The sequence below is a fragment of the Aphelocoma coerulescens genome, chromosome 5 (assembly GCF_041296385.1).
Source record: "Aphelocoma coerulescens isolate FSJ_1873_10779 chromosome 5, UR_Acoe_1.0, whole genome shotgun sequence".
Lineage (NCBI taxonomy): Eukaryota > Metazoa > Chordata > Aves > Passeriformes > Corvidae > Aphelocoma > Aphelocoma coerulescens.
In genome coordinates, this window is record NC_091019.1 from 23,022,858 (window position 1) to 23,034,866 (window position 12,009).

At 40.8% G+C, this 12,009-nt stretch overlaps 1 protein-coding gene across 5 annotated transcripts in view; it reads left to right on the forward strand.

Moving 5' to 3' along the window:
• CD44 (CD44 molecule (IN blood group)) overlaps positions 1-12,009 on the forward strand; it is a 57,878-nt gene that overhangs the window by 36,880 nt on the left and 8,989 nt on the right. The window contains exons 8-12 of one of the 5 annotated variants that reach the window (XM_069017106.1): positions 4,693-4,797; positions 6,477-6,653; positions 8,217-8,378; positions 9,517-9,675; positions 10,912-11,145. The exons of 1 other annotated variant lie outside the window; for it this stretch is intronic. In XM_069017106.1, the coding sequence (XP_068873207.1) occupies positions 4,693-4,797; positions 6,477-6,653; positions 8,217-8,378; positions 9,517-9,675; positions 10,912-11,145 (837 nt within the window). The remainder of the gene's footprint in view (positions 1-4,692; positions 4,798-6,476; positions 6,654-8,216; positions 8,379-9,516; positions 9,676-10,911; positions 11,146-12,009) is intronic. 3 more of the 5 variants (XM_069017108.1, XM_069017107.1, XM_069017110.1) reach the window with 3 other exon arrangements.

Here is a 12,009-nt window from a genome sequence, read left to right on the forward strand (position 1 = left end):
TCTTGGTTAAATGAGCCATGTCCTAACAGCTCCAGGGCCTCATCATGACAACCTGGAGAAAACCACCACCCAGACTTGGTGGAACCCGTTCCCAGACCACTGGTGGTGGTCAAATCCTGGAGAGAAGACGCAAGAGCCCACGCCAGCAACCAAGGGTAAAGAATGCCATGCTAAGAGGGTGCTTTGATTAGGTGCTGAATTACCAGAGACCAGGGCAGCAAGGTCCACAAACTTTAAGTGGAACAGGGGGTGAATGTGTGGCATTTGTCACTGCTGTTCATTGCCACATGCTCCAAGTGGGGAAAGCAAAGTCCTGGGCTCTCTCTCACGGACTGTGCATGTGGTAGCAATAGAGCAGTTGTCCACACTGTCCGTGTTCCATGGAGGCATTCTGCCTGCCTGAAAGGGATGAGCATGGGAGTCATTATGCAAAGCATGTATTTGGGTCTTTCTTTTTCCTGTTTGGAAGCAGTTTAGGAGCAGACTGTTCCAATGAGAAGGACTTGTAGCAGAGAGGAAGGAAACGTTTTCAAGCCAGTACGCTCTGCTCTCCCTGCTAGAAGAGGACAGGGCATGGTTAGTGCTGTGAGCATGCAAAGGGTCCTGAAATGTATCTAAGAGTTGCAGTGGGGCAGCTTCAGTAGGGCCATGGCAGAGTGGTGAACCCCTTGTGAGTGAAAAGGCCAGAAGGAGATACAGCTCCTGGGAAGCACGGGGCTGTAAATTCTCCTCTGTGATTGTAAGGCTGAGTAGAGGAGATAGGAGAGCTGAACTGGTGCCAGCAGAAGGCCTTGTTGCTTAGGGCTTCATGGCAGATTTAACATCATCACAGCAGATGTGACCTCCAGTGGCAGTGATTCAGATGATGAAGACTCTTCCGAGGAGGTGATGTACTCCACAGTGTTTCCAGTCTGGGGCAGGAGTGTTGGCAAGGACGAGACTGCTCTGAGTACGAGTAAGGAACTTCCACTGTCTTTGGATGGTTTCTTTCTGCTTTTTCCTGTCCTACCTGATGTTCCTCCTCCTTTGCTGCACATATATTGTTTGAAAATTGGATGATCTCATCAACTTTTTTTCAAACACATCTCCCATGCCACAAAAAATCGCCATTTAGATCATGTGGGCTCCCTATTGCTAAATGCACCACCTTTTATTGCTTCTTGAATTGTTGTCTTCATTTTCATTTGATTCGTGAACTTTCCTTGTGACTTGCTGGGTCTCAAGGACTGATTTCTCTTTGGAGGGAATTTCCAGCCTCCTACAAGTGGCGCAATTATTTCCCTTTGCCTGCCAAGTTGGCTTGCCTGTCACGGTGGATGAAAAGGCTGTAGATTCCTGTAATTTTTCTAAGCAGAAATCTCTTTCCATCTGTAAATGCCTGGCATCAATCTATGGATCCTGCTATTTGATACACTGTGTTCTGAGAAAAGACTGTGCATTGGTAATGTGATATAAGTTAAGCTGTACCTCTCTCTCCATGCTGTGATGATGCCTGCTCTGAAAGGTGCTCGGGTGTGCATTTAGCTGGCAGCATCAGCTCAAGGCGAGTGCATGTGTCTTCTGAGTGGAATGGCGTCAGTTCTGAGCTCATGTTCATGGCAGCATTGGCTTCGTGGGGTTGTCAGTAGAAGACCAGTTTGTTTCTCTGGGTGTGCTTATTTCTGGGTGTCCTTTTTGCCTATCATGGATACTTCTTACATCTTTTGTACATGATTTTATGTCATCTTGGTGGATGTTCCTCATTCTGAACTCTGTTTCAAAGACTATCAACTCTCTGCTGCTGACAAAGCCTGTGAGGAGCTCATTAACCTTATGGAATGTGGAGGGTTGAAAAGTCCCACAGGGCTTTTTGGGGGCTGCTCTCAAGGGAGCATGTTCTTTCCTGGGACTGCATCTGGCTACATGTTAGAGGAATGTAATGACACCTTGGGTTCATACATTCGCCCTGCTCTCACATGCATCTCTGGGGCATGCGTGTGCTCAAGGTGCTGTTGCTGGTGGACTTGACTTTGCTGGAGGAAAAGCTGCTTCTCAAGAAATAATCACAAGATCTTGGTTAAATGAGCCATGTCCTAACAGCTCCAGGGCCTCATCATGACAACCTGGAGAAAACCACCACCCAGACTTGGTGGAATCCGTTCCCAGACCACTGGTGGTGGTCAAATCCTGGAGAGAAGACGCAAGAGCCCACGCCAGCAACCAAGGGTAAAGAATGCCATGCTAAGAGGGTGCTTTGATTAGGTGCTGAATTACCAGAGACCAGGGCAGCAAGGTCCACAAACTTTAAGTGGAACAGGGGGTGAATGTGTGGCATTTGTCACTGCTGTTCATTGCCACATGCTCCAAGTGGGGAAAGCAAAGTCCTGGGCTCTCTCTCACGGACTGTGCATGTGGTAGCAATAGAGCAGTTGTCCACACTGTCCGTGTTCCATGGAGGCATTCTGCCTGCCTGAAAGGGATGAGCATGGGAGTCATTATGCAAAGCATGTATTTGGGTCTTTCTTTTTCCTGTTTGGAAGCAGTTTAGGAGCAGACTGTTCCAATGAGAAGGACTTGTAGCAGAGAGGAAGGAAACGTTTTCAAGCCAGTACGCTCTGCTCTCCCTGCTAGAAGAGGACAGGGCATGGTTAGTGCTGTGAGCATGCAAAGGGTCCTGAAATGTATCTAAGAGTTGCAGTGGGGCAGCTTCAGTAGGGCCATGGCAGAGTGGTGAACCCCTTGTGAGTGAAAAGGCCAGAAGGAGATACGGCTCCTGGGAAGCACGGGGCTGTAAATTCTCCTCTGTGATTGTAAGGCTGTGAGTAGAGGAGATAGGAGAGCTGAACTGGTGCCAGCAGAAGGCCTTGTTGCTTAGGGCTTCATGGCAGATTTAACATCATCACAGCAGATGTGACCTCCAGTGGCAGTGATTCAGATGATGAAGACTCTTCCGAGGAGGTGATGTACTCCACAGTGTTTCCAGTCTGGGGCAGGAGTGTTGGCAAGGATGAGACTGCTCTGAGTACGAGTAAGGAACTTCCACTGTCTTTGGATGGTTTCTTTCTGCTTTTTCCTGTCCTACCTGATGTTCCTCCTCCTTTGCTGCACATATATTGTTTGAAAATTGGATGGCCTTCTCATCTGCTGTTCCCTTCAGAAATACGTCTTTTGTGACTGGAAAATTGTCTGAGGTCCATATGATTAAAAATAATGTCTCTTCTTTTACTACTTAAAATTAGTGTCTCAGTTTTATGCTTATTCAAATATTTGCATTTACTCATGATTTTCCAAGAATAAAAAGTTTATCTTTCATCATATCAATTTTTTTAAAGTGTTAAAATAATTGCAGTTCATGTTATATATAACCTACAGCTATTCACTAGCAAACTTCCTGTCTGTGGAAGATGTTCAGGTACTATTTGGGAACACCAAAGCCCAAGTACCTTTTTCATAGGGAAGTGTCCACAAAACAGTCTCATATTTGCTACCTTCTACACTCTTCCCATGCAGTCTTTTAACATCATCTCATTTGCTTTGTGACCTCAGGTGTCTAGGCATGATCCAGTTATTACATAGCCTTATTTTCCTGATATGAATAATCCCACAGTGATCATCTGATAACTCTTTTTTAATTCAAAAGCCATCCATACCTGAAATAATTTTGTCTGGAAACCAAAAAAAGGCCACATATGAAGGTCAAAACTAAATGCTGTGTGTCACTGAAGTACACAGTCTGCTCCTTGGCTTTATGACCAGGGAATGGCCCCAGCCCTGGGGTTTTTTTAGCATAGATGTTGCTATTAATGACTATATTCTAATGCTCTTATTTGTACAGAGATATTAATCTGATCTATTTCTGTGATTTTATTTAACTTAAGTACATCTTAATATGTCTGTTGTCTGTGCTCTTATTTACTCAGCAGTCACTCTTCATGAGCGTTTTATTTTTCTGAAGATAGTGCAGTATTTACATTTTTTCAGCAGTGTTTTCCATTTTTAGTAGAAAATGCAAAATCAGCAATTCATCTTGCTTTGGCACATTTGTGACTTTTTATTTTTCTTCCTCTGCTTTGGATAGTTCTGGTGTTTATTTATCTTTAAGACTCTGCATTTGTAACTTGTCCCACAGGTGTACTGCATTCCATACCTTTGATGGCCTAGTGGTGTCTGCATGTTCCATGGGTGAAAGTGTATTCAGTCTCTGGTCGTAGACTCTTGTGGAAGTTCTGTTTTATCTTTTTAATCGTGTTATAACTTTCTTGACTAATATTGGCTACTTGGTGGTTGTCAAGGTGCTCTCATTTTTTTGCTGACCATCGCTTTTTTGCTCAGTTGTGGGTATTCTAACACGGTACTTCGTGGGTACTTCTCGAGTACTTAGCAAACATGTTTAACATGTATTGGGACATCTGCCATATTCCTTAGGCTCAGCATATTCTTAAAATGTGAGTTTAAATGTCTTCAGCTGCTCTAATGGTTTTGCATTACTTCTACGATACATTATTCTTCTGATGCTTGTTTTCCCCATTTTTCTTGGGAAACTTTGCATCTGTCCAATGCAAAGAAAAGAACTGGTTTGATCTGAAGGGATTTGATAAGAAGAGAGACTATATCTAGGCTATGCAAGAACTCCCATTTCCCATCATCTTTATGGCACACACGGACAGTAGATTTAGAGCATAGTCAGCATTGAATCCTCCATTGTCCCAACAGCTGTGGACTCACAACACGAAACACTTCTGGAAATCACCACACAAGATCGTTGGAACCCCACCTTTGCAGACGAAGAGGAGCAGTATCCTAGCTCTGCTAGCAGGGGTAAAGCAATCAAGCATTTCAGATAATACTCAGATTTCTGATATAATTCGGTGAAGCATGACACTCATGGTGCAGCTGGTTGTAATTCCCATACCTTAGTTCAGTGTAATACCTTTATATTATTTGTACTAGAGCCCTCAAAGGTGGCATCTGTAACATTCACCTGTCGCTCCAAGTCTATCTTATGCATCCAAAGTTAATTTCTGGCCACTTTTCCCCACATCTCTAGTATTTTTAAGTTTGCCCTGCCAGTAGTGTGCAATAAAACTGAGCAGACTTGGGCTTTCGGTGACCCACCTTGGTGAGAAAAAAAAATCCCTTTTTCCACTTCAAAATTTCTATTGTAAAATCTGAAGACAAAAGACAAAAAAGGGAGCTAATTTTCAAATACATAGACTGTCCTAAAAGGATAATATACTACCTCCCTATGAATGTGATCATTCTGCTACCAGTGTTAGTGCCAGTAGCCAACTGAGATACCAAAATGTTCAATTCTAAAATCCTCTGTAGGCAAAGGCTTACAGAGTGCATTCTCAAGCTATTTTTGCCATGTCCTTCTGATTCTGAGATTGCTTTGAACAGCAGAAGTTTATATAATTGACATTAGAACAAGTTCTGTAATCACACAGTAGTAGTTTTTGTAATAACTTTCTTTTGGTAGTGAAGTATTGGTAGATCAGTTGTATTCATACATTGATTAATATTAACTCTTTTTTTGTAAGATAGTATGTAAGTATTACATTTAATTTAAAAATAATGAATTACATTTGCATGAGTGCTCTCTTTACGAATATTTCCTAGCCTGAATGTGAAGATAAATATTTCTCCAGTTTTTCTCTTCTTGGGAAATAGCAAGTTTCTCTGTCTGATGATTTATGACATATATAACAGGTCCAGCTCATTCTTTGCATGTTCTGATTAAGGATCTCAGCTTTACTTTTAATATACCACTCTTCGGAATGTTTGATATGTAAGGCAGATGTGTTTCCAGCTGAGTTCTAATGCTCATCTTAGGGTTATTGATGTGTCTTTTCCAAGCCTTCGTTAGAACATCTCTTATGGTGGTGGTACTTCAGGTGATTTCTGACTGCATCTTCTGCTGTATAAACAACAGCAAGTTAGAGCGAGCAATGAATTAATTTTATTGGTAAGATCTTTGATTAATACAGAGTTCAAAATAAGTATGCTTATCTACTTATGTGAACCTACTTATTTCATTCATCCAATCTCAGAAGAAATTACGATTTCCTTAGAGCTTTGTAATTGTGCTATTGAGATACTAACTCGAAAGAGAAAAGTTCATCAGCTTTTTCAGTTTAAAAACCCAGAATTCACAAACTCATCAGTTAAGTTAGTAGTAATAAATATGAAATAGAGATGCAAGCTGTTGTTTCTATGAGCTCTTCTGCTTCTTGGATGTCTTTTATCTTCCACTGGTCACTGGGATCCTTTCTAGTGCACTTAAATCTTCTGCTGCTCCTGGTGATGCTTTTGTGTGATAAGGTTTCCAAAGGACTTTTGTGTTCTTTCATCTTTCATTTCACATCAAATGCAACAATGACAAGAAAAAGCCAAAACACAAAAGCCAAACACCCTTGTTATGTGGACCATGATGATAAGGATAATGTGACTGATGTTGGGTATTTTGGTCATTATTGATTCAATCATCATCTTACCAGCACTAGTTACAAGTGAAAATGAAAAACGTCACGGAGCAACCCAACATCCGCTATTTCACAGCGTTCATTCTGGAGGGATCAGTCAAGAACAAAATCCTGCAAATACCACTGGCAGTATTGAACAACATGAATTTACTACTGCAGGTGAAAGTTATTTTGGAAAGGAAGCTTCTACAGGTAATATTACAGGTCACGTTTTAGTAAATTTTCAGGGTTTTCTAAAGATTTAGTTTTAGGATTTTTTACTAATGTTTTTGCATTCTGAGGCCGTAACATGGATTCTGTGATTAAACCTGAGCAATTCTGATATTAATTTATTTTTTTTTTAGTTAGTCTATTCTTCAGACTTGTTCCTGGATGTTTCTCTTCTACTTGTCTTGTAGGTCAAGACTATTAGTAGGTTAATTCTGTAACTGTCTCCTGCATTTTCTGTTGTGTGTCATGCAAGCTTTCAACAAGATATCTACCAGGGTTTTGTCTGTAGGAAACAGAGAAGGTCTAAGTGGAAAAATAGTAATATGTGCTGCATTTTTCACTCCTTTGGGAACTCCCTTGTTGCAAGTCATTATTGGACATGGGATTTTTTTTTTCCGGTTTTTGTTAATGGCAGCTACATCTAAAAAAAAATTATCTAAAATGTCTACTCATCCTACTTTTGAACTATGGCAGGATGATACTAGTGATGAAGGAAAGAAAACAAAGCATAATGTTGAATAAGAGAGAGGCTTCTCTCTCTCATTGGTTGAAACAATTGAAGCATAAAAGATCAAATTATACTGTAAATCTGGTAACTGAAAATTGACATATTTTAATTTCTGATCCTATGAGTGTACCAAACTTACAAGTAAACAGCAGTTGTGCTGTATTAAGCACTGCCAGCAGTGAATGCACCACAGTCATCATCTGCTCTTGAGGATTATCAAGTACAGGTCTCTGGCAACTTGTTATACTACACTACTGTAGCAATACATATTGGCCTAATTGCAGTTAAAATTGTAACTCGCACTCAGTTGTGGCAAGTTTATTGCCTTTTTCTTTTTCCCCCTTACTGGGTTTAAGGGGTTAAAAAGGGTTATGCTTCTTGCAAGATTTGGGTACTGTTTTGCTGTGACTGATAAAAACTACAGGTTTGTTTAATCGATAGTGTTTTTCTAAGTAACTGCAATATCAAATATGCTCCAGTTGAATGCTGTCTCATTTATTGTGTGCACCATTCACAAATCTGTAGCATGAGCTAACATTCCCCTTCGTCATACTTCCTTGTTTATTTTCTTGGAGATTCTGCCACTAATAAAGCAGTGAAATTTTGAGGGGAAAAAATTGGATATAGTCAACACAGTCAAATTCTGCAATTAAAATATTACTGATGGGTCATATCCCTGCAGTTACTGATGCATTTGAGGTTTTCAATCCTGCATCAGTGAATATTGGTTTGATACTCAACAATACGAAGTCAACAGCAAGATTCAGAGAAATACTTTTGAAAAACAGTAAGGCACCTTGATTCTGAAAAGCATATGCTCAGTTTGAGGAAGGAGTTGGCCCTACTGATGACAGTAGGTAGTTTTTCTAAATATAAACCAGGATGAGAAGCAAATCTACTTTACTTCTCTTTGCCATTAAATGTAGTAGACATTGTGAGCGAGGCCTGTCATAGAGACAAGAACCGAAGAGGAGAATAATATGAGAAATGGATCTTTGTATACTGAGTTCATAATTGCTTCACCATCATCATAACAGCTATGGTCCCCAGCCATGGGGCCAAACAGAACGACTCAGAGCAAGACCCGTTGGTGTATCCAGGCTGGGACAAGGGAAAGGATTATGCCACACAGCCTGCTATAACGGATAGAGTTATCCCTTCCACAGAGAACAATCATGAAAGAGAGTCTTCCACTACAGGTACTAGTAATGATGTCTGTTATGTGTGTTGCATCACTTCTATCTCTCAGATGGCCTCTCCTGGAAAGATATTGCATGAACTTGTAGAGAGGAGTAATTACTGATCTCTTAAAATAATGACATAAACTGTAGAGTGATTCATTTTCTCTGTGCTCTGTCTGGATGGTGGTGAGACAGAAGATTTCAATTTTAGCTCCATATAAAACATTTGTTCTTTACTTGCCAACACCACTTCTAGGGCTTTCCATTCCTTAATGAAGCATGGCTGTGAAACTGCATCCAGCTTGTTACATAAGTTATATTATTTGCTGCTGCCAGACTGTCTTTATCATAAAGTTGAATTCATATTTATGTGTATTTGTACATCAAGAAGTTAAACCATTTAATTTGTGAATATTCACCTGGCGAAAGAGTGTTCTTTTCATAGACTTTACCAAAATATTTATCCCTCTGGTTCATTCATAGAATAATGCGATAGTAATCTATATAACTGGCATGACACAGCATCATAATGCAGTTTCATATAACACAGTATTCATAACATCAAAATAATGTTCTAAAAACATGGTATGATCTCTTCTTCTGGAGGTCTCCTCTCTCCATCTGTCACTGGGATCTGTGTATGTTGCCAACATCTTGCTCCATCATGCTGAGCATAGATGTGGAGCTGAAGGGTCTCTCAGAAGCCAGTGACAGTGTGGAGGAAGAAGCAGAGGCCTTCATGTGTTCTTTACTCTCTGTATTGATACCTGTAATGTAAAACACACTGTAACAGCAAGTGACAGTGTCTAGGAAGCTGAGACTCTCTGTAGCTAGCCTGGGATGCAGGTCAGGGAATCCTTCTGCCTGCTGCCTCTGTGTCTTTCCCTGTGTCTACCGTCCTCGGGAATCTTCTGAATTAAGTAAAAAAGCAAAAAGGTTATGTCTTACTAGAACTGTGAGGGAGCAGTGATGATGTACAGGACACAAGGTCTCACTTCTCTGCCCTTTTTGTGAAGAGAATAGGGTAACAGTGCTTTAAGGGGAACAGGAGGCTTGGATGGGATGGTAATGGGAAGGCCATAGCAGCACACACACGGAATTCACAGCTATTAAATAATCTGTGTTTAAATCATCTGTTATTAAACCATCATAACAGCTGTTGCCTCTCCTGATGGTGCCCACCACAAAGACCCCACTCAACCACCTCTGCCTTCGGATAATGAATCGGAAAAGAGCACTGAAGGCATCACGAATCCCACAGATGCCCCCTGGGATGAAGTCCTCCACAGGACCACAGCCAGTATGACCGAAACTGGTAATGACTCTCCTCCAACGGGTACCAGTAAAAATAATGGATCATACTCATTTCTCATGTTTGGTGTGAAATGAGACATTATTTCTTCTGAAACGGACTTCTTTCCCTGTCTTTGTCTTCAAAGTGTGCATTCTTGTTGTGAAATTGCAGTGCAAAGGTTTTTATGATTTTGTTGCATGTGAATATCCCAACAAGAATTCCTGTCTGTTTATGTTTTTTCCTGTGTGCCCTGTTTCTTATGTCCCCTGACTTTTCTCAGGTTTATTAACTGAGAAAGCAGTTGCTTTTTGGAAGTGGCTGGTAGTGTAAATGTTTGGTTTTCATATCTGGTCGTTCCTGGTCTTAATATTTTAATATATTCTCTTAATATTGTAAAATTTGAAATAATTTACTGGAGTTTGTTCATGTAGTTCTGCAAGGTTCTTACTTAAATTTCTAAACTCTGCATGTTATCCATTTAAAATTATCCTCATTCAAAATACTGCTTTTTTATTTAGCAAAATAAGATGTATTTTTATGACACGGTAGTTATTTGGAAATTCTTGCATCTTTTCTTCCTGCATTTTCTAAAGAAGAAATTCTAAGGAAAAATTAGCAGTTATCCTTTTGCTTTTTTTCTTCAAAATCCATTTTCATCTGGATTATTTAATCCTCAACATTTAGGATTCACCAGAGAGCTGTGAAAACTATAGATTGTGTGGATTATAAATACAGTTTTTGGATTAAAATATAGTTGTGTTCTCTATCACCTACTCATGTTTTCTAAATATGAATGAGATTCTGTAAAGTTTCCCAGTTCACTGATTTCAAACTTTATGAGGTTTGACAGATCAGCTGCAAATATGAAAACCCAAGTATGATTTAGCAATTTGTTCAAATGTTTTAAATTAAGTCATTCTAATCTAATTCCTGTGTAACAACAGGATTTCTTATACTCATTCTGAAAATAATATTGCTGTTTTCTCCCTTCTAAACAGTGTTTACTAGGTATTTTCAAAACTAATATTTTAGGCTGCATTGTGAGTATTAGTGAAGGAACAGACAACCCAAAAAGAGTCTGTCATATACGGAGGATATTCTTTGCTTGTGGCTTTGTTTTGGTTTTTTTTCTTCTCACTGCATACTCTACATGGGCTATTAAATAAAAAGGTAGAGATTACTAAAATAAAGAAGGAGTAATATGTAAGGTGCATTTAAAAAATATTTTTGAAGTTAACTTAGCCATCATCACAACAGTCACAGCCTCCACTGATGTTCTGGCACCAGAAGACATAACTCAGGAAGCATGGGCACCTCACCTTGTGGTAACAGTTGCTTCCTCTCCTGATGGTGCCCACCACAAAGAGCCAACTCAAACACCTCTGCCTTCGGATGATGAGCCAGGACAGGGCACTGAAGGCATCACGAATCCCACGGACACACCCAGAGATGAAGTCCTCCACAGGACCACAGCCAGTATGACCAAAACTGGTAATGACTCTCCTCTGATGGGTACCAGTAAGAATAATGGATCATACTCATTTCTCATGTCTGGTGTGAAATGAGACATTATTTCTTCTGAAAACTACTTCTTTCACTATCTTTCTCATCCTGGGGATCTTTATTCTTAGTGTGGACTTGCAGTGAAAAATCTGCCATAGAATCTGTGGACAAGGCTAAAGGGACTCCTTGCTGGTACGCTTGGTGGTTTCTGTCCTTTGCTGAAGCATGTTTTCACATGATCTCCTAAGTGTTCTGCGAGACACGCACTTTGGTGATTCTGAACCTCCAGCCTCATCTTCCTTTCGTGTGCATCAGTGGGATCAGGCTGGATATGCTTTGGTACCATGACTGGTGTGGTGGAGGTACTCTGGTAGTTGATCAGATGACTTGCTCCTGTGACTCAGCAGCAGCGCCATCGCTGGGGAGTGGTGTCCCAGTGGTGAGGGCAGGGCATTCATAGAAGAATTACATCCCTTAAATTCTGCCATCAGTTTCTTAGTTCTTCTTCCCTGTGTATTGCCAGACAAGACTGACACAGGTGAGGCTGCTCACTCCTGAGTTACAGGGTCAGGTTGTTGCTGCTACAGTCTCTTCTTCTAAAGGTCTCCCCTTTCCATCTGTCAGTGGAATCTGTATATGTTGCCAACATCTTGCTCCAACATGCTGAGCATAGATGTGGAGCTGAAGGGTCTCTCAGAAGCCAGTGACAGTGTGGAAGAAGGAGAGGCTTTCATGTCTTCTCTCCTCCTTCTCTGCTTTGCCTGAGGAAGGTGGAGGTGCTTTCTGGCTTGCTGTGGCCCAGGAAATTATGTGGGTGGTGGTTTTGTGAGTGCTCCCTCATCATGCCACCAT